Source organism: Erithacus rubecula, assembly GCF_903797595.1.
Source record: "Erithacus rubecula genome assembly, contig: scaffold_100_arrow_ctg1, whole genome shotgun sequence".
NCBI lineage: Eukaryota > Metazoa > Chordata > Aves > Passeriformes > Muscicapidae > Erithacus > Erithacus rubecula.
In genome coordinates this window covers 254,959-277,315 of record NW_027636406.1, presented here as the reverse complement: position 1 = coordinate 277,315, position 22,357 = coordinate 254,959, and the positions used below count along the sequence as shown (strand labels likewise).

The 22,357-nt window shown below is 49.1% G+C and overlaps 2 protein-coding genes and 1 long non-coding RNA gene across 4 annotated transcripts in view; all 3 read right to left on the bottom strand.

The window, feature by feature from the left end:
- The window catches only part of LOC306815116 (olfactory receptor 14J1-like), a gene marked incomplete at both ends in the record, with an annotated part of 389,316 nt that overhangs the window by 254,377 nt on the left and 112,582 nt on the right, over positions 1 to 22,357 (bottom strand). The window lies entirely within an intron of this gene.
- On the bottom strand, positions 1,192 to 22,012 carry LOC306815120 (uncharacterized protein). Its single transcript, XM_079331746.1, has 5 exons — positions 21,912 to 22,012; positions 21,271 to 21,724; positions 20,515 to 20,850; positions 19,714 to 20,010; positions 1,192 to 1,535 (listed from the first exon to the last, which is right to left on the bottom strand). The coding sequence occupies exons 1-5, from the start codon at positions 21,964 to 21,966 to the stop codon at positions 1,523 to 1,525; spliced, it is 1,155 nt and encodes a 384-aa protein (XP_079187872.1). The 5' UTR covers positions 21,967 to 22,012; the 3' UTR covers positions 1,192 to 1,522.
- Positions 11,014 to 14,588, bottom strand: LOC306815125. 2 transcript variants are annotated; one of them, XR_013777321.1, is made up of 3 exons: positions 14,509 to 14,588; positions 13,918 to 14,001; positions 11,014 to 11,173 (listed from the first exon to the last, which is right to left on the bottom strand). It is a non-coding gene; the product is annotated as an uncharacterized lncRNA (long non-coding RNA). The 2 variants fall into 2 exon arrangements; XR_013777322.1 differs by lacking the exon at positions 11,014 to 11,173 and adding an exon at positions 11,916 to 12,027.

Genomic DNA, 22,357 nt, shown 5'->3' with positions numbered 1-22,357 from the left:
CGATCCGCTCAAACCGAGCGGGAGTCGTGATGGTTCGTTCAACCCCAGGGTGCAAAAGACAAAAGCAAGAGACCCAGGTTTGTTTAGCAGAAAGCAGTAATGCAGTTTATTGCGTGCTAACAATCAAGTTTTGAGAGAGGGAGAGAGAGAGGGATGAAGTAAAACGGGGAGAGGGAGAAAGGATGGGATATATCTACCAAAGACGAGATACATCCTCGTGGCCTCCTATGAGACGAGATGAGACGAGTCTTCAATCCATTGGGGAGAAAGAGATCTCAAAGTCAGTTTGGGGAAAGTCACTTTTTATAGTCCTTTTCCAAAGCAAGTGGCCTCTGGCCAAAAGGTGGGAATATTTATGGACTATTGTATGTGGAGGTTGTAGACCCATGATGCAGGTGCAGGGACAGGGTTGATAACTGGCACCCTGCAGCACCATGACAAGGCACAGCTACAAACAGCCCTTGGTCTGCAAGCATCCACCTGGGCCAGGACGGAGCTCCGGGTCAGGGCAAGTGGTGCAGTCTCAGGGCCCAGTCTCTGATGATGGTCGTGAGGCAGATGAGGGAAAACCTCGGACCGACTCTTACACCACCCTGTGACTCACGATCATCAGCAGGAGCACTTCCTTTGTGGTGCTTTTGCGAATTCTTCAGGATTCGTCCGAGCTGATAGCATATCCCAGAAAACAGAGACAGAGAGCTGGACAGAATAGGAAAGTAGGAAAAATATAAGGGAAAGGAAAAAGGAGAGAGAAAACAAAACAGATAATCAATTTAACAATCAATTTTCAATTTCTGAATGCAAAAATATAAATATGCAGTTTAAATCAATGCTAATAAATTTTCAATTTCAATTCTTTGATTTGATTAAAATATAATAATTTAACAATCAATTTTTAATTTTGATTTAATAATAATAAGATATAATAATCAATTTAGCAATCAATTTCAATTTCTGATTACAAAAGACAAATAAACAATTTAAATCAATATTTATAAGTTTTCAATTTCAATTTTTGATTTAACAACAATAATTTCTTGGTTAAAATATAGTAGTCAGTTTGAATCAATACTTAAAGAAAATGCAACATAATTAAATAGTAACGAAAAATTAATCTTAATCAATATTCATTATGCAATACAACAAGATAAGCAATTTTAAACCAAGCAATTTCAAATTTAAAACAGCAATTTTAGTAAAGTTACAGACACAAAGATTTAAATTATTTTTAGTACTCACTACCAAAATCTTCTATGAAAATACTATCATAAGCAGTTCTAAAGCATGCAGACCCATTGCTCATATACCCCAGTAGTGTTTCAGGAATCTCCTTTGGATAACTTTCAAAGTTGCAGGCATTCTGTTCCGTGTCTAAGCAAATATCTTGAGCTCTGATTGCATTACTTTCACAGATAAACCCTCATTGTTCCCAGAAAATGTAAGTTTCCAAATTAATGATTTGTTACTTTTCACCAATTTGACGGGCCCATTCTCTGTGCTCAAAGGATAGAGAATAGCTCCATCATGATTCAGCCCTAATGCAGTGATAGGGAATTGTTGGGGGTTGAGTGTTTTTTCTATTACTGTGTCAATTGATTTTTTCCCATTATCATGCCAATGGAGCTGGCCGGGTTAAACCCAGGATCTCTGATGACTCCAGACAAAAGGGGTCGGTGTCAGCGGCTTACGGAGGGCCCACTCAGGGTTCCGGAGGGGACTTGTGTTTCTGGCGAGCCTGGAGCAGGACGCCCCATCTGCAGCCCCTGCTGTGGAGCACAGGAGAGCCAGACCCTCTGTGATCACCAGCCCTGCATCTGCCCCGTTCCAGCCTCCTGCCTTTGCAGACACAGCTGATCACCCGGACACACACGGTGAGCGAGGAGCTGCCACTCCAGCCCGTTTCCCACCCGAGACCGGCGTGGCTGCCGCCCCCTCTTGCCTCCGCTCCCGCCTGCCCTCGGCAGCTCTGGGTTTTATTCCAGCTGCAGCACCGGGACTGAGCACAGAGACAGCATGCTTGCATCTAAAGAAGGGACTGAAACCGAGTTATCTATTCTGTTCTGTTAGCAATTTTAACAACTGCTGTTGTTTTCTGATTGTATGGTTGGATATATTAGTAAAAAAGCTGTTATTCCTACCCCCTTATCTCTGCCTCAGAGTCCTTGATTCAAACAATTATAATATCTGGGCGGAGTGGAACTAAAGTCTCTTATTTCAAAGGAAAACTGCCTTTACTGGAAGACACCTGTCCTTTCAAACCAGGACAGGAATATTGAATCTACTGAAACATTACATATGGTCAGTGCAAAGGCTGTGGCTGTGTTTATGCTGGGGTAGTAGCTTCACCAGGATTGGTATTCTTTTTTCAAAATTATGGGCATTATCCCAAATTGTTCTCCGAATTTCAGTAGGAAAAGTGGCCTCCTCGACTTCTCGTACAATTGAGGCAGCAACTGACTGCATCCACAATTGAGCCTGGATACAGCAGAGAGCTAAAGAGATGTTAGTCAATTTATTGATACTTCTTAATCAATACTATTCAAAATTCCCAATCTTGTTCCCACAACACCGGTTATGTCTCTTGTTTGTTTCTTTAAAGCATCCTGCTTTTTGCAACCTGGTTGTCCACCCCTAGAAAAGGTGAACAAGCTGTCTGAATTACTGAGACATTGTTTTGCATTGGCAATTTGACTTGTTTAAAAGGCCATGCCGAATTAAACAATATTTGCTGTTGGCTACTTTTCTGAATTACCTAAAGTCCAATTTCAAAAATTTTCAGGCTCAGTATAACTGGCGGTTGGGTAGTAGGTGTTACAACATTAACATCAAGTTCCCCTTTATATTTTGTGTTGTTTTTCCCACACATAATTTTTGGGGGAAAATTGTGCAACTGTTCAATTTTGATTTTGAATCTTCACAAAATAAAACACACTTGTAAGGTCCTGTGCCATAACTGCATACAGTTCAATGAGGGATTAATCTTCATGTTCCATGGTATTATTCTGTGAAAAGTAAACACAACAGAATCTGCCACAAAGAGGCAGGAGGTTAAAATGATGGAACTATCCAGCATGTAACACAGACTGGAATTCTGTTAACTTCCCAATCATTTTGCTGCCAAAAAGGAAGCCACTCTGTACCTCCTTTAAACACAGCATAAGAGTCAGTGTAGTTGCAAACAAGAAAGGCACTCTGCACTTCAAGCTGGAAAACACCCTAAATAACCATCAGCGCCCCAAGCTAAGAGCCACCCCATCCCCCAGCAATAATTTGTTCAGCAGAAGCATTAGTCAACAAAAAATTAGTGAACAAAGATTGTTTGGGGGAGAAAGCAGAGGCTACTTTAATTACTGAGGCAGGTTTGTTGTAGCTGCTACCCAAGTTCTCAGTTTCTGTTATTGCCAGATTTTTTACAGTTCCTTCTGTTACTGAGGATTTCTGGGCCACCCTAGCAGTGGGGGGGCAGACCCAGTAGTGGCTGTTTTGAAAAACTTCACTTCTTGAGAAGGTTTTTGAATTTTCTCTGAAGCAATCTGCAAATTAGGGCTTTCCAAATGGGAGATTAATTTTTGTTGGGTATCCCCCACTACTTCTATTTCATCTCCTCCCACAAGGGTATCATAAATATATTGATAAACAGCCACATTGTCAGGTTTGGGTTTTTGGATTGGCTATACAGGGGAGTTTTGCAAGTCCTGTATAACCAGTTTGAGCCCTTCTTTGCCACCAGAGAGAAGAGGGTATTGTTCTACATTTACAGGTAATTGCATAGGTGATTTATAGCCAGCAGTGAATTTTATTTCATGTATAAATTGCAAGCAGGCAGTTTTGTGAATGATATCTAGGAATTGGTTGGGGGTACCAACTAAAGCTACAAGGTCTTCCATTTCCAAAGGTTAAGCCCCCCTGCCCAAAAAACAGCATGCTGAGTTAGGGACCATAAGCTAAATTTGTCACCCATTGTTAAGAGAGCTCCAAGGCCCCAGTGCCAGCTAGCTTCTTGTTCTGATAATTCAGTAGCAGTGTACAGGATTTTTGTAGTGGTTATTTGTGGGTTAAAATTCTCATCGATACAATTGTATTCTGTTTTAACCACAGGTTTCAAGCTAGGGCAGCGATGTTCCCCACTATTTTTATCAGAGTTAGTTCTTTTTGAGGATATATTTGATTAGTTTCTTTCTCTTCTGTTTTTTTGGTAAATCAGTGTGTTTTAAAGTGTTGGTGTGTTCTTTTCTTAAGGCAGCTCCTAAAGAATGATTCTCATCTCTCAAAGCATGATTCTCATTCCTTTCGTCATCTAATTGCTTTTGCAGAATTTCCACTAAATTTTGTAGGGAGTCAATAATAGTTCTTTCTTCACTTCTTCGCATAAAGCGAGTTTCTACAGCTGCTGTAAGGCCCCCAAAACTGAGCAGAGAATGGTCTTATTTCTGCCCAGTTTGAATTTTGTTTCATGTTGCAAAGAATGTATCCTATCAATCACATTTTCTAAATTAAACCAGTTACTGTGTGCCCACTCTTCTCCCCCTTGGGAGGGTCTGGTAAAGTGAAGAATGCATCTTTATCTTTAGTATTATGCTTTTCTGTCATTTTTGCAAAGGGGAAAGAACCACTTCAGAGAGGTCAAGACTTAAGCACAGCTTTCCGCTGAGCACAGCCCCCTCTCTTCCCTGGGGGGGGGTGAAGAGACCACACTGCTTGGGAGGTACTACCTTAGTTACAAAACAGCTTGTCTCTTCATGATCCAGGCAGTCAAAAAACAACAGCAAAAACAACTAGAGTTACACATGCATTCCTCAGCCTGTGCAGTATTCTCCCTAACTCTAGGGAGGTCAGTACACACATACAAAGTAATAGACAACAAGAACATTACAGTTCTGCCTTTTGCACCAAGAGATCTTTTGTGAATTTCTGAAGACAGAATCCTCAATTGAGTGTAGGGATGCTTTTCACCTAGGTGTGTGCAGTTTGTGGGAAATCTGAAATGCCCCCCTTGCTTTCTAGTCTGGCTCACCCTGTCGAGGTGCCCAGCTAGGTGCAGCTGGAGCAAGACATCCTTCCCCTGTTACAGACTACACACAGCCAGCAACCCTTCTGTCTGTCAGAAATCCTGTGCGTGACGCCAGTTTAATGTCACAATCTGCTCAACCCGAACGGGGGTCGTGATGGTTCGTTCGACCCCAGGCTGCAATAGACAAAAGCAAGAGACTTAGGTTTTGTTAAGTAGAAAGAAATAATGCAGTTTATTGTGAGTAACAATTCAGTTTTGAGAGAGAGAGAGAGAGGTAAAGGAAACGAAGCAAAAGGAGAGAGAGAGTGTGAGAGAGGGAAAGGATGGGACATAGCTATCAACAGACGAGACGCATCCTCGTGGCCATCCGATGAGATGCATCTTCAATCCTTTGGGGAGAAAGAGATCTCAAAGTCTCTTTAGGAAAGTCACTTTTTATAGTCCTTTTCCAAAGCAAGTGGCCTCTGGCCAAAAGTTGGAGAGATTTATGGACTATAGTATGCGTAGACCATTGCTCCAAAAAACAGGTGGAACAGGACACTACAGCCAGTACCCTGCTGAGCGCAGTGTACCATGGCAAGCACCAAGCACACCCACAAACAGTCTTTGGCAAGCATCCACCTGGGCCAGGCCAGAAATTCCTGTCCAGAACGAGTGGTAGGGTCACAGGGTCTCTGATGATGGTTGTGGGGCAGATCAGAGAAACTTCAGACCGACTCTTACAACCAGCACAGTGACTGGGATCGCTCTAACATCAGGACCAAGACCAACATTGATCCAAGACTGAAAACAGACACTGGCACTGGCACTGAGACTGGCACCACTGTTGGATCCAGACTGAGACCAGCACTGTGGAAGCTGAGACAGAGAGTGCTGTGGATTTAATTGGCATTTGTAGTTTGATAACCAGGATGTCTTGGCAAGAACAAATAGAGCTTTGGTGATTACAAGAAGATTGGATCGAGACTGGCGACAGGAAAGAAGATTGAATCAAATAAGTAGAAATGTAAAGTTTGTCTGGGTGATGTTTATCACAATGAATGTAGTAAAAAATTAGTGCCTTCCTAAAAATGGTGTATAAGCAAATGTAGCTCACAATACATTTGGATTCTGATCATGAGTCAGTAGTTCCTGTCTCTCAATCATTGATAAAATTCCCTGGGACAGGCATTGAGACCAGCCTCAGAACCTGGGTGGAGATCAAGACTGGGACCAGAACCAAGAGCGGAACCGAGACTGGCACCTCTTCAAGACAGGCACTGGGATTCAGACCAAGACTGAAACCCTCCCCAGAACTGGCACTGGGACCAAAACTGAGACCGTGACGGACACCAACACCGGGACCAGGAGACCTCCAGAAATAAGAATGAGAGCAGCACCGGCTGCAGAACTGAGACTGGCACCACTCCAGGCCCGGGCCTGAGACTGACATTGGCACTGGGAGCACACTGAGATCAACACTGGCACCAGCACCACCACTGGGACTGAAACCATTCCAAAACCAAGACCAAGACTGAAACCAGAACCAGCACTGGCACCGAGACTGGCACCACTATAGAACCACGAATGAGACTGAGACCTGAACCACTCTGGGATCGAGATTCAGACCAGGACTAAAATCAGTTCTTGGAGTGCTCCAGGACTGCTCCAATCTGAAATTGAGACCGGGACCAGGATGGAGACAGACACCGAGAGCACTCTGGGGCCTTCTTGTTCACTACGGGGAGTTTTGGCTGCGCCCCCACATGGGACTGGGCAGGACTGGGAGGGACCCCTGGGTGGGGCGGGACCATCTCAGTTCGCATTGTTCTGGTGCAGCCATCCCGGTCCATATGGTCCCAGTTTGTACAATCCCAGTCCATATGGTCCCAGTTCATACAATCCCAGTCCATGTGAGCCCAGTTTGTACAATCCCTGTCCATGTGATCCCAGTCTGTACAATCCCAGTCTGCATGGCCCTGATCCATCTGTCCAAGTCTGTGCAGTCCCAGTCTGGAGGATCCCAGCCCATGTGATCCCATCCCCCATGATCCCAGTCTGGATGGTCCTGCATAGCTCACACTGCCAGGCTCTGGAATTCCAGTTCCCACCCAGGAAAAGTTGTTCCTGCCCATCCTGGTTGTGCTTCTCCAATTTGAGATGTCCCAGCCAAGGCACCCATTTGTGTCACAACTTTAGCATCCCGATCCTGGTTCCCCTTCCTGTTCCCAATCTCCATCTCGTTCCTGCTCCTGTTCCCAAACTCATTCCCATTCCCAGTCGTGTTCCCAATCCCTATCTCATTCCCATTCCATTCTCAATCTTCTTCCCATTCCCCTTTCCGATGCCGTTCCCAATCCTGTTCCTGATCCCAATCCCATTCCAATCCTGATCCCATTCCTATTCCACATCCCTATCGCCTTACCCATTCCCAATCTTGTTCCCGTTTCTGATTGCAGTCTCATTCCCAGTCTCGATCCCTTTCCCAATTCTAATCCCTTTCACATTCCCAATCCCTGTTTCATTCCCATTCTCTATCCTGTTCCCATTCCCAATCCCAATCCCAATCCTTATCCTGCTCCCATTCCAAATCCTGTTCCCATTTCCTTTCCCAATTCCAATTCCCATTTCCTTTCCCAATTCCAATCCCATTGCCATTCCCAACCCTGTTCCTGTTCCCAATCTTTATCCCGCTCCCACTCCCAATCCTTATCCTGTTCCCATTCCCAATCCTGATCTCATTCCCGTTTCTGATCCTTCATTCCCAGTCTCGTTCCCATTCCCAATCCCAAATCTGTTCCCAATCCCGATCTCATTCCCAATCTGTATTTCATTCCTGTTCCTAATCCCAATTCCATTCTTGATCACGTTCCCAATCCCGATCCTGTTCTCAGTCCTGCTCCCATTCCCAATTCTGTTCCTGTCCCCATTCCTGATCTCATTCTCATTTCTGATCCCTATCTCATTTGCCATCTCGATCCCTTTCCCAATCCTTATCCATTCCCAATCCTGATCCTGTTCCCAATCCCAATCCTGCCACTGTTTTCAGGGAATTGTTTTGATCTCAACCGCCACCCCAAACCTGGGGGGGTCAAAACCTCTCAAATCCTGGAATCAAACATCCCCAACCCCCAAATTTTGGGGTCAAAACCCCCAATTCCCAAACGTTGGGGTTTGAAATATTGGGGGTGTCCAACCCCTCTGATCCCTAAATTTGGGGTTAAACCCCCCTGATCCCCAAATTCTGGGGTCAAACCCCTCCAAATTTTAGAATCAAACCTCCCCCATCCCCAAACTTTGGGGTCAACCCCACCAGACCCCAAACTGCCCCCCAAAACCACTCCAGCCCTGGAGGGCACAGCAGGGGTCATCTGGGGATGGTTTGGAGTTGATTTGGGATTTATTTGGAGTTGATTTGGGATTTATTTGGGGTGGGGGCAGGTCCATATGCAATGGCTGCAGAGAGACCCTGGGTACAATGTTGGGGGTGGAAAAACCCAAAAAAAACCCCTGGTGATACCGAAATAATGAGAAAAAGGACTAATGTAGATATAGTAGTAGTCATGCTAAGGCTTAGAAAACTGCAGTTTTCGGACAGGCCCTGAGAACCTACCTTGTGAAACAATAGTGAAAAGAATTAGTAAAGCATATAGAACATTTAGAACTGTGAAAACAATAATCAAAGGATTTAGTAGAGCATATAGGACATCTAGAAACTTTCAAGATAAGGCTAAAGTATAATAATAATAAATAAAGGGTTCTGGTGATGGGCAAACATACAAGGGGGATTAAGGGGGGTAGCCTATAGTTCTAAGTAGACAAGCATGCAGAATTTATAACTTTTAGGAATGATACCTGCAAGATTTATGTATCTGTATTGTTTTGAAGAATGTGTATTTCTGCACGTAGACCACTTTGTAAAAAGGTATAAAAACCTGATGGAAAAAGGGAACTGTGGGATCCTGACTTTGGACGCTAGTCCGCAGGTTCCCCGGGCCCTGAATAAAGCACCGCATAAACTAACTCTGTTAGTTTGTGTTCTGTTTGGGGCATCGGGCAACACTGGGGAACCCCAAAAATACCTGAGGAGCCATAAAAGGGGATTTGTGCTGGGAAAAGGAGATTTTGGGGTAAAAGGGGAAGGATTTGGGATGGAAAAATGAGATTTTGGGATGGAAAAGGAGATTTGGGGGAGGAAAAGAAGATGTAGGGTGGGGATTAAGGATTTGAGGTCAAGATTTCAGTGGAAAACGAGATTCGGGATTGAAAAAGATTTTGGGTGGAAAAAGGGGATTTTGGAATGGAAAAGGAGATTTTGGATGGACAGAAAAGGATTTGGGTTGGGAAAAAAGGATTTGGGGTGGGAAAAGGAGAATTTGGGGTGGGAAAAAGGGTTTGGGATGCTCTAAAGATCTGGGGTGTAAAAAGGAGTGTTTGAGGTGAGAAAAAGAGAATTTGGGGTCTGAAAAGGACATTGGGGGGAACAAAGAAAGATTTTGAAGTTGGAAAAAGGAGGATTTGGGATTAAAAAAAAAGGTTTAGGATAAAGAAAGTAGGATTTGGTGTTAGCTGAACTTACCTGGGGGATTGGGGCAGGTGGGAGGTTTGGGGCAGGGTCAGGACCATTTTTGCGGCAGTTTTCTGGGATTTTTAGTTTTTTGGACTGGTTTTGAGCAATTTTGGAATATTTGGGGACAGCTTTGAGAGATTTTGGGGTGGTTTGGAGGGATTTTAGGTTGTTTCTATGGGATTTTGGGTTGTTTCTAGTAGATTTTGGGGTAGCCTGAAAAGATTTGGGATGTTTCGAGGCAGTTTTGGAGTGTCCAGGGGATGTTTTAAAGCATTTCTCTGGGATTTTGGGGTGTTTTAAGGCAGTTTTGGAGTATTGGGGGCAGTTTTGAGGCATTTCTCTGGAATTTTGGGGTGTTTTAAGGCAGTTTTGGAGTATTGGGGGCAGTTTCGAGGCGTTTCTCTGGAATTTTGGGGTATCCAGGCAGGTTTTCTTCAGGTTTGGGGGTGTTTGGGCAGGTTTGGGGTCACTTTTTGTTGAAGGAGATCTCTGTGGAGTTGCCTTGGGTGATCCTGGAGCCCTGCAGGGCCCCGTGGGCAGCGCCCACCTGCACCTCGGTGTCCAGCTCCACGCCGGTGATGTCGTGGGGCCCGGGCACCAGCGCAGCTCCTTGAACCCGGGAACCTGGCACGGGGAACGGGGCGAGGGACAGCCCAAAAACCGGGAATGGTCCCCAAAACCTGGGAATGGTACCCAAAACACCTGGAATGGTACCAAAAACACCTGGGAATGGTCCCAAAAACACCTGAGAATGGTACCCAAAAACCGGGAATGGCACCCCAAAATACCAGGGAATGGTCCTCAAAAAGTTCAGGAATGCTCCCTCAAAAACCTCAGGAATGTTCCCCTAAAAACCCAAGAATGGTACCCCAAAACACCTGGGAATGGTACCCCAAAAGCCAGGGAATGGTACCACAAAAACCTCAAGAATGGTCTCCCAAAAACCTGGAAATGGTACCCCAAAAAACCAAGATATGGTACCACAAAAATTTTGGAATGGCCCCCACAAAATCTGGGAATGTACCCTCAAAAATTCAGGAATTTTCCTCAAAATTCAGAAATGTTCCCTCAAAAACCCCAGGAATGTTCCCCCAAAAACATAGGAATGGTCCCCAAAAACATGGCAATGTCCCCCAAAAATCCAGGAATGGTTCCCAAAAAACCTGGGAATGTCCCCTCAAAAATTCAGAAGTGTTCCCTAAAAATTCAAAACATTCCCCCTAAAAACCCAGCAATGTTCCCCTCAAAAGTTTGGGGATGTTCCTCCAAAACAAACCTGGGAATGTTCCCCAAAAAATTCAGGAATTTTGACTCAAAAATTCAGAAATGTTGCCCAAAAATCCAGAAATTCCCCCTCCCTCCCCACCCCCAATCCAGAAACATTCCTCCAAAAATCCAGAAACCACTCCAAAATCCTGAAATTCCCCCCAAAATCCTGATATTTTTCCCAAAATTCCACCCCGTCCCCACTCTGAGCTCCCGCAGCCCCTGGAATTCCCGAATTCCCGATTCCTGGCTCTCGCTGCTGGAAGAGCATAGACAGCATCAGCTCCTTGATCTCCTCGGGGAGCTTGGTCAAGAACAGAATGTGGTTTGGGGGGGTTCTCTGACAGCTGGGAACAGGGGAAACAACCCAAAATCAGCAAAGATCAGCCCCAAACAGACAAAATCAGATCAAAATCAGCCAAAAAGCAGCCCCAAAACCAGCCAAAATTACCCCAAAACCAGCCAAAATTGGCCCCAAACCAGCCCAAACTCAAAATTCCCTGGGGATGGGGCCATTCCTGGGGGGATCCCAGGATTTGGGGCCATTCCAGAGGAGGGATCATGTGACCCCATTAACCTCATTGATCCCCCATCAATCCCCCATTAACCCTATAAATCTCTTTAACTCTGTTTATGGGGCCACTCACAGGCTATGGGGTTGGCATGGGGGCCATTCCAGGGTTTGTGGCCATTCCCAGGATGGGATCATGCCCCAGGGGGATGTAGGGCAGTTCCCCCCCACGTGTGGCAGCATCTGGGGTGGCTGCACCAGCGGCAGCATCCCCTGAGGAGAGACCCCAAAAAACTGCCCAAAGTTACCCCAAAGCACAGAGAGAATCCCAAATTATCCCAAAAACACCCCAAGTTATACCAAAGGCATAGAGAGAACCCCAAATTACCCTCTCCCAAATCCCATAAGTGACCCCAAATCCCATAACCCCATCTCTCTTAAGTGACCCCATAACTCACAGGCACAGCTCCCTGTGCCCCCTGTGCCCTATTCCCTTTTTGGGGCCAGGTGCATCCCCACCCTTGGCTTTGCGCTTGTTCCGTTTGTGCTCCTGATCCTGATCCCAATCCCAGAACTGACCCCATAACTCCCAGGCACTGTTCCCTATGTCCCCTTGTCCTGTTCCAGCTCCACGAACATTCCCTTCATCTTGGCCGCGATGTCCGAGTCCATCTTGATGAACTGGATCCTCTTCAATGGCACTTCCCACATTTTGGGGGTTCTGAGGGGTTTGGGGGCAACTTGGTGGGAGTTCCGAGAGATTTTGGGGTTTCTGAGGGGTCTGGAGAGGTTCCAAGAAGGTTTTGGTAAGGATTTTTTTCTGAGAGATTTCCAGGAGGGATTTCAGGAAGCTCCAAGAGACATTTGGGGGTTTCTGATGGATTTTGGGGCAATTTAAGGAGGTTCAAGAAGGGATCATGGGGTTTCTGAGGGATTTGGAGGTTTCTGAGGGATTTTGAAGAGGATTTTGGGTTTTTTGAGGGATTTGGGGATTTCTGAGGGATGTTTGGGGGATTTCCAGCAGGGATTTTGAGGTTTCTGAGGGATTTGGGGGAGTTCCAGGAGGCATTTTGGGAGGTTCCAGATGGAATTTTGGGGTTTCTGAGGGATTTGGGGCATTTCTATGAAGCTTTTGAGGGTTTTCTGAGGGATTTTGAGGGGTATTTTTGAGTTTCTGGGAGATTGGGGGTTTCTGGGGGATTTGGGGCATTTCCAGCAAAGATTTGGGGGTTTTCTGAGGGATTTGAGGGAATTCAGAGAGATTTGGGGGGGGGAGGGGGGGGATTTGGGAGTTTCTGAGGAATTTGGGGGGAATTCAGAGAGATTTTAGAGGAGTTCCTAGGGGGATTTGGGAGTTCCCAAAAGATTTTTAGGGAATCCAGGTAGAATTTGAGGTTTCATCGTGGGCTTGGCATAGAAGGGAAACCTTTGGGAATTGCAGGCTGGAGTTCAGTTTTTTTCCCAGAATTTCAGAGGATTTTCCCCAAATTTCAGGGGATTTTTCCCAGGATTTAGCTCTCACCATGAGTTGCTTGTATCAGAGGAAGCCTTGGGGCAGCTCCTGGTTGGGTTTTGGAGCATTCCTGGTTGGATTTGGGGTTTTTTGTGGGATTTTGGGGACATTTGATACTGGGGTTTTTGTTTTTTCCCAGAATTTCAGGGGTTTTTCCCCAGAATTTCAGAATGTTTCCCAAAATTCAGGTATTTTACCAAAGGATTAGGCTCCAACTGCAGGTTGCTCATAGAAGGAGAAGCTCTGGGAGGTTCCAGGATGGATTTTAGCAATATTTGAAGCTGCATTTTTGGTTTTTTCCCCCAGGAATTCAGGATTTTCCCCAGAATTTCAAGATTTTTCCACAAAGTTTCAGATTCTTTCTCCAAATCTTGGTATTTTCTCCCAAGTTTGTGTCTCACCATGGCCTTCTTGTAGAAGAAGTTTTGGGGTTATTCCCAATTTAATTTGAGAGTAACCCTAGGGAATTTAGTTGTTTGTTTGTTTTTTTGGTTTTTTTTTTTAATCAGTATTTCAGGCTTTTTCCCAGAATAAGAGAGTTTTTCAACTCTGGGGACACAAGGACAGCACGGTCACCATGGAACAGGTGACAGTGGGGACAGCACAAGGACATGGGGACAGCACAGGGACAATGGGGACACAGACCCCTTTAGCACTGGAGACAATGGGGTTGTAACAGTGAAAACAGGGACAGGGATGCCTTCAGCTCTGGGGACAAGGACAGAAAGGACAATCACAAGGACAGAGGTGATGATGGGGACAGGGTGAGAGGACAGGTGACCATGGGGACAGGGACTGCTTTGACTCTGGGGACACATAGGACAATGACAGAGACAAGGAAACCATGGGGACAAGGTGAGGGCACAGGGACAGGGACAGCTCTGGGGACAGTGACAAGGACAGATGACAGTGGGGACAGGGACAACTCTGGGGACACACACAGGACATAGAGAGAGGTGACAATGGGGACAGTGACAAGGACAGGTGACAGTGGGGACACACAGGTGACAGTCTGGACAGGGACAAGAACAGGTGACAATGGGGACAACCCCTCAGCACCCCCTCACCATCCTTCTTGATCTCCTCGTTGAGTTGTTGATGTCGATGGTGTAGTTGGGGCAGGGGTCCTGTATGGCCATGGCCAGGACCCTCTGTGGGGACAGGGGGTTTTAAGGGGAGGCTGGGACTTCCAAATCCACTCCAGACCCACCTGAGATCCCTCCAAACTTGGTCAGAACCACCTGAGACCCCCCAAAATTTACCCCAGTCCTACCTGAGAACCCCCCAAAGCCCCTCACTCCCCCAAAGCCCCCAGACCCATCCAGTTCCTCTCACAACCCCCAAAAATCCTCTCAGACCCCACCAAAAACCTTCTGAACGCTCTCAAGCTCAACCCAAAGCCCCCCATTTCCCCCAACCCACCTTAGACCCCCTATTTCCCTTTAACCTCCCCCAAATCCGTCCCAAATCTCCACAATCTCCCACTTCTCATCAGACCCAACTCACAGCCCCCAGTTCCGTCCACCTCAGAACGCAGCCCCCTCCCCCCCAAATTTCTCCCCCAGATCAACCTCAGACCCCTCAAAAACCCTTCAAACCGCCCACCCCCAGATGCATCCTGGACCCACCTGAGACCACTCCATTTCCTCCATACCTACCTCAAACCTGCCCAAATCCACCCCGGACCCATCTCAGATACCCCATTTCTCACCAAAGACCCCCCCAAAAAGCAGCCCAGATCCCTCAATTCCCCTCAGATTCCCCCCAGATCCCCCCATTTCCCCCGGCCCCACCTCAGCTTCTTACACGGCCGCTCTCCCCTCACACTCTCCAGCTACCGCCTTCGCCGCGTGCGCGGGCCCCTCTCAGCCAATAGCGACGCCTCTTCCCGAACCAACCAATCAGCGCGCGGCTCCCCTCAGCAGCACCCGCCTTCCGCGCGCCACTGCAGCCAATGAGAAGCCAGGTGGGAGTGGCGCCTTCTGACCTGAGGGCCGGCCATGGAGAGGCGCCCCCAGCCCCCGGGACCCGCCCCGGGCTCGGGCGGACGTTGAGGGAGGCGCTGCAGAGAGCGGGGCAGGCGCTGGGAGAGGCCGAGGGGCTGCGGGAGCTGCTGAGGTGGCACAGGTGGGGCAGGGGTGGGGGGCATCTGAGAGGGCTTTGGGGGTGTCTTGAGGAGGGTCCAGGGGGAGTTCTCAGAGAGTTTGGGGGGGAGTTTGGGGGAGGGAACTTGGGAGGGGTCTGGAAGGTATTGGGGAGGAGTCTGGGGGTCTCAGACGGGTCCTGGGGGAGGTTTTGGGAGTGTCCTGAGAGGATCCTGCTGAGGTCTGGGGGATTTGTGGGGGAATACTGGGGGCTCTGGGGGGTCCTTGGAGGGTTTTGGGGGCCTCAGGAGATCTGGGAAGGCTCTGGAGGGCCCCGGGTTGGGATTGGGGTTTGGTCTGGGGGATTTTGGGAAGGGGCCTGGGGGGATCCTTGGGGGTTTTGGAGGGGTTCTTGGGGTCCAAAGAGGGGTCAGGTGGGGTTTAGGGGCATCTGGGAGGGCCCTGGGGATGTCTGGGGGTTCTAAGAGGGGTCATGGAGGGAGTTTTTGGAGGAGTCTGGGGGGGATCATAGGGGGTGCTTTGGGGAGAGGTCTTGGGGGAGTCTGTATGGGGTATTGGGGCGCTTTGGGAGGGTGTGGGGGTCCTGTAAAGGGTCAGGGGGGTCATGGGTGGGATCGTGGGGGGTTTTTGGGAGGGGTCTGGGGTAGTCTGTGGGTCCTAAGAGGGGTCGTGGGGGCACTTTCGGAAGGGCTCTTGGTGGGTCCTGGGCTGGGTTTTGGAAGGGGGCTGGCAGGGTCCTTGGAAGGATTTGGGAGGGGTTGGGGAGGTTCTGGAGGGACTTTGAGAAGGAGTCTTGGGTGCGGTCATGGGGGTCTTGGTGAAGGGGTCTTGTGTTGGGGTGTCCTGGGAGGGGCCAGGGAAGGTCTGGGGAGGGGTCATGGTGAAGCACAGAAAAACACTCTCAAACCCACAAAAAGAAGTTCTAAGAGCAGGTGTGTATTTATTCAGCGCTGCGGTGCGTGGGGGGACAGCTCCTCCAAAACACGCACACCTGTGGCCACCTGCGCCTCTCCTTTTATTCCCTACAAACCAGGAATGCACAACTCGCCTCACACAAATCCATCGCCTCCTCACTTCATATGGAAATCGCTTTCACGCCTCCTTGCACATTGCTCCTTTTAGGTTGCTCTGCTGTTTGTCTGGGGGTCTTTGGGATGACCCCTGGGTCTCACAGGCTTCATGCCAGATCTTCACTGTCATATTTCAGCACCTAAAATTCCCCCCCTCAAATTCCCACATTTGGAACCAAAATTCCCAAATATTCCCTAAGGAGATCCCAAAAATTTACTATAGAGAACACAAACTTCCCATTTTGGAACCCATGTTTCTCTATACAGACCCTAGAAACTCCCTATGGGATCCTCCAAAATTCCATTTGAGGACCCCAGCATTGCAAAAATTCTCAACAGAGACCTAAAAATTCCCATGTTTGAACTCAAAAAAAAAAAAAAAAAAGAAAAATTCCAGGTGAAGACCATATAATTCTCAAAATTCTCAACAGAGTCAAAAATTCCCTACAAACTCTACAAAACTCTCTTCAATTGCCCCATTTCCTTATGGGAACCCCAAAATTCCCAAGAGACCTCCAAATTCCCTTTAAGGACTCCAAAATTCTCAATCGGAACCACAACATTCCTATAAGGACTCCAAGCATTCCCTAGACAGAGCCCAAAATACCCAGAAATACCCTTTAAGGACCTCAAAATTCCCCTCTAGAGACCATGAGACCCCCCTGGACCCTCTATAGGTTCCACGAGGCCCCTATAGATCTCCTATAGACCTTCCAGACCACCTTTAGGGACACCCAGAGCCCCCCAAATCCCCTATAGACGAGCCCAAATCCTCTATACAGACCCTAAGACCACCCCAGTCCCCTATAGATCCCCTATAGATCCCCTATGGGTCCCCTCCAGCCCCACCGCAGCTCTCAGACACGCTGAAGCTGGAATGGAGGACTAGAAGCAAAGATGGCGGCGCCCGGGAAGCACTTCCGGGTGTTCTGAGCATGTGCGGGGTGAATGAGCCAGGAGATGGGCGGGGCTTATAGGGGAATGGGGCGGAGCGAACACAAGGGCTCGGTGTGAATGAAAGGGGAGGGGATAATGATTGACAGGGGCTGTGAATAGAAATGGAGGTGGCTAATGGGCAAAAACTGAAGGGAAAGGGGCGGGGTCAAGGAAAAAGCAGGAACTATGAGGGAAAAGGGGCAGGGTCAGAAAAGGGCGGGAACTGTGAGGGGAAAGAACTGGGCCAAAAGGCCAAATGGTCCTAAAGGGGCCTGGTTTGGCCTAAAATTATGTAAAAGGGGCACAAATTCATCCTAATTGCAGCAGGCTTGGCCTAAAATCAGCCAAAGGGGCCTCAAATCTACACAAAAAGGTCTAAAATAATCCAAATTGGCCTAACATTGTCTGAAGGTGCCTAAAATCCAGCCTAAAACACTTCAGCTTGGTATAAAATCACAAAAATGGGCCGAAAAGATTTGGGACCGAGACCAGCAACCAAACCACCAACAGCACCATTTCTGAGGCCAAAATCAGAATGGAGACCGAGACCAAGACAGGGAACAGAACCAACACCAGAACTGAGACCAGCACCGCTCCAGAACTGGAACTAAGACTGGGACTGAGACCAACACCAATACTGGCACTGGCACCAGGAGAGCTCCAGGACTGCTCTGGGACTGGGACCACCATCAGGAGAACTCCGAGACTGAGACTGACATTGCAACTAGGAGCACCATAACCAGCACCAAAACGGATACTGGCACCAGGACCGAGACTGGCGCCAATATGGGACCAGGACTGAGACTGAGATTGGCGCTGGAAGCACACCGGGACAAACACCAGCACCAGTACCAGCACTGGGACTGGGACCGCTCTAAAACTGAGACCAAGACCAACATTGAGTCCAAGACTGAAAACAGAACCAGCACCGGCACCGAGACTGGCACTGCTATCGGACCCAGACTGAGACCAGCACTTTGGAAGATGAGAGAGTGCTGTGGATTTAATTGGCATTTGCAGTTTGATAACCAGGACGCCTTGGCAAGAACAAACAGAGCTTTGATGATTACAAGAAGACTAGACCAAGACTGGCGACAGGAAAGAAGATTGAACTGAATAAATGGAAATGTAAAGTTTGTCTGGGTGATTTTTAACGCAATGAATGTAGTAAAAAAAATGACAGCCTTCCTAAAAATTGTATATAAACAAATGTAGCTCACAATAAATTTGGATTCTGATCACGAGCCCGTAGTCTCTGTCTCTGTCTCTCTATCATTGATAAAATGGCCAAGGACTTGAACGAAGACCAACACCGGGAACAGAACGGACACCAGAACCTAAACTGGCCCATCTACAAGACTGCCACTGGGACTGGGACTGAGACTGAGCCCAAACCAGCCCCAGAACTGGCACTGGGCATAAGACTGAGAGCAGCACCAGAATCAAAACTGAGACTGGTGCGACTATAAGACCCACTGGGACTTAGACCAGCACCGCTCTGGGATCGAGACCAACACCAATACCGGAATGAGCACAGGGAGCACTCCGGGACTGCTCCAAGACTGAAATCGACACTAGGATCAGAAACAAAACCGAGGTCGACGCCAGGAGTGCTCTGAGACTGAGAGTGATACTGAGGCCGGCACCAGGACTGTGATCAGCACCAGGATCACACTGTGAGCACTCTGGGACCTACACATTAACTCTGGGGACTTCTGGCTGTGCTCTCGAGTTGGACTGGAAGGGGCCCCTGGATGGGGAGGGGCCCCCTCACTTCGCATCATTCTGGTGGAGCCATCCCAGTCCATATGGTCCCAGTTTGTACAATCCCAGTCCATGTGTTCCCAGTTTGTACAATCCCAGTCTGCATGGCCCTGATCCATCTGGTCCCAGTCGGTGCAGTCCCAGTCTGGAGGATCCCAGCCCATGTGATCCCAGCCCCCATGATCCCAGTCTGCATGGTCCTGCAGGGCTCACACTGCCAGGCTCTGGAATTCCAGCTCCCAGCCAGGAAAAGATGTTCCTGCCCTTGAAGGCAAAGCTCTTCAGAAGGGGTCAAAATCCAAGAGCAGCAAGATCTTACAGGGACATTTCACTGCCAGCCTTCAGAACTTCACCTATGGCTTTGGAGCTCCTGCAGTGGAAATCAAATTAGGCAGGGTCTACAGGGGGAGCTGCCCTGGGTCAAGGGAGACCCTGAGAGAGAAACAGGGCAGGCAGAGAGAGGCAGGAGAGAAAGGAGAACACAAACACAGTCAACTGAGAAGGTGCCGCTGAAAAAAGAACTGGAACTGACTGAAAGTGAATGGGACAGAAATCAGGAATTGTCAAAGTTTTATTTACTATCAAATCGATCCCACCCAGCCAGCCCCACACAATCCCAATCCCACTGCTCCAAATTTGGACCCCACTTCTCCCAATCGCCTTCCAACCCCTTCTCATCCGCTCTGGAATGAGTAATGGCTCTGGAATCCAGTAAGGTTTGTTTGGGATTGAGTTGTTTTGAGGAGGAGGGAACAAGGCATTTTGAAGTGACAGATTGATCTTGGCATTTGGAGCACAAAGAGATGGAGAAGAGAGAAAAAGGAACCCCAAAACAAAAGGATAACCAGGCAGGTGTCTTCCCAACATGGATCCTAGGGAATGTGGATCACCAGGGCTCTGCCCAGCGTGTGTCCTGCAGTGAAGGATGGAATTGGAGAAGCACACGAAGCTCTTCGTACACTCGGGGCACTCACAAGGCTTCCCTTACCAGTGCCTCCGTTGGTGTTGGGTCAAGTTTGAGCACTGGGAGAACCTCTTCCCACACTCCTCACACTTGTAGGGCCTCTCCCCTGTGTGGATCCTCTGGTGGCGGATCAGTTCCGAACGCCACCTGAAGCCCTTCCCACACTCCTCACACTTGTGGGATTTTTCCCCTGTGTGGATGCACCGGTGGTTGGCGAGTTTGGAGTTTCGTCTGAAGCCCTTCCCGCAATCGGGGCAGCGGAATGACTTCTCATCTGTGTGCGTGCGCTGGTGCAGGAGGAGATTGCCTCTGGTGCGAAACCTCTTCCCACACTCAGAACACTCATAGGGCATCTCCCCTGTGTGTGTCTGGTAGTGTTTGAAGAGCCTGGAGCAGGTGGGAAACCTCTTCCTACACACAGAACACTCGTAGGGCCTCTCCCCAGTGTGGATCCTTTGGTGAAGGATTAGGTTGGAACGGCGACTGAAGCCCTTCCCACAGTCCCCACACTTGTATGGCCTTTCCCCTGTGTGGATCCTCTGGTGGCGAATCAGTACCGAACGCCACCTGAAGCCCTTCCCACACTCCTCACACTTGTAGGGCCTCTCCCCTGTGTGGATCCTCTGGTGGCAGATCAGGTTGGAGCAGTGGTGGAGGCTCATCCCACACTCGTCACACTTGTGGGGTGTTTCCCCAGTGTGGATGCGCCGGTGGTTTTTAAGGCTGGAGTTTCGCCTGAAGCTCTTCCCACAATCAGGGCACAGGAAGGGCTTCTCGTCTGTATGCATGCGCTGGTGCAGGAGGAGATTGCCTCTGGTGCGAAACCTCTTCCCACACTGCCCACACTCGTAGGGCCTCTCCCCAGTGTGGATCCTCTGGTGGCAGATCAGTTCTGAATGCCACCTGAAGCCCTTCCCACACTCCTCACATTTGTAGGGCCTCTCCCCTGTGTGGATCCTCTGGTGGCAGATCAGGTTGGAGCTGTCGCTGAAGCTCTTCCCACACTCCTCACACTTGTGGGGTTTTTCCCCAGTGTGGATGCGCCGGTGGTTGGTGAGTTTGGAGTTTTGTCTGAAGCCCTTCCCGCAGTCGGGGCAGCGGAACGGCTTCTCATCTGTGTGCGTGCACTGGTGCAGGAGGAGATTGCCTCTGGTGCGAAACCTCTTCCCACACTGCCCACACTCGTAGGGACGCTCCCCTGTGTGTGTCTGGTAGTGTTTGAAGAGCTTGGAGCAGGTGGTAAACCTCTTCCTACACACAGAACACTCATAGGGCCTCTCCCCAGTGTGGATCCTTTGGTGAAGGATTAGTTTGGAACGGTGACTGAAGCCCTTCCCACAGTCCCCACACTTGTATGGCCTCTCCCCTGTGTGGATCCTCCGGTGGCAGATTAGTTCCGAACGCCACCTGAAGCCCTTCCCACACTCCTCACACTTGTGGGGCTTTTCCCCAGTGTGGTTGTGCCGGTGGTTTGTAAGGCTGGAGTTTCGCTTGAAGCTCTTCCCACAGTCAGGGCACAGGAAGGGCTTCTCGTCTGTATGCATGCGCTGGTGCAGGAGGAGATTGCCTCTGGTGCGAAACCTCTTCCCACACTGCCCACACTCGTAGGGCCTCTCCCCAGTGTGGATCCTCTGGTGGCAGATCAGTTCTGAACGCCACCTGAAGCCCTTCCCGCACTCCTCACACTTGTAGGGCCTCTCCCCAGTGTGGATCCTCTGGTGACGGATCAGGCTGGACCTCCATCTGAAGTTCATCCCACACTCGGAGCACTTGTGGGGCTTCTCCCCATTACAAGGCTGCTCATGGACCATGAGGTTTGAGCTCTGGCTCCATCTCTGGCCGCCTGCCCAGCCCAGGCTGGGTCTTTCCTCATCAGATTCCGGTGATCTGCTTTTGCAGCCCCTCCTGGTGCAGGATCTCTGCGGTTTTTCCTCCCCATTGGATTCCTGCACCGTGCAGCCGCTGCAAACGGCCTCTTCCACGAGGTTCTGCCGCGGGGATTTGTCCTCCCTGGTCTCCGTGCTCAGCTCCTTGTCTGGGCGAGGAAGGACAAGGAGAGGTCAGGATTTGCCTCCGTGCCAGAAGGAAGGGGAAGGAGATCCCCCCAGTGCATCCCTGGCAGGACAGTGTTGGCAGCTGGGGTTATCCTGAAGACAGGGCCATGCTGGGCTGGGAGATGGAGCAGGACAGAGGGGGGAAAGGGGCACTGACTTCCTCCTCACCTGCTTGGGGCTCCTGGACCATCTTCCTCTTTCTCACAGCCTCCTCCGCCTCCATCAGGCCAAGGGTTGGGAACGGGAAATCCTGGTTTGGGGAAAAAGAAGTGATGAGAGTGTTGTCTTGGGGTTCCTCCTACCCAAGTCCATCTCTAGAAGTCCCCGGGCATCTGAGGTCCATGAAAACCTCCCAAACACCAACACTCAGCCCAGAAAATGCCTTCCAGGAGTTCCTACGAATGGTCCCTGCCCTTTGGTGTTCAAGAGCTCCCCATCCCAGCTGCTGGGGGTCACGCTTGCATTGGGGGTCCCCCATCTACTCAATGCCCGCCCTCCCCAGGCTGCTGGGAGTCACAGGAATCTGAAAAGCTCTCCTCTCTTCCCTCTCCCCATTTAGGGATGTTGGGGGATTTTGGGGTCCCAGGGTCCCTTGTCCCCTTATTCTCTGCTTT

What these genes read in the sequence shown, in the direction of transcription:
- LOC306815120 (XM_079331746.1), bottom strand. Translation starts at nt 21,966, where the DNA reads ATGGAGGCGGAGGAGGCTGTGAGAAAGAGGAAGATGGTCCAGGAGCCC. An exon ending in TGTGGGCAGTGTGGGAAGAG is followed by an intron (nt 20,851 to 21,270) that starts GTTTCGCACCAG and finishes GTGTGGGAAGAG; the next exon opens with GTTTCGCACCAGAGGCAATC. An exon ending in TGTGGGCAGTGTGGGAAGAG is followed by an intron (nt 20,011 to 20,514) that starts GTTTCGCACCAG and finishes GTGTGGGAAGAG; the next exon opens with GTTTCGCACCAGAGGCAATC.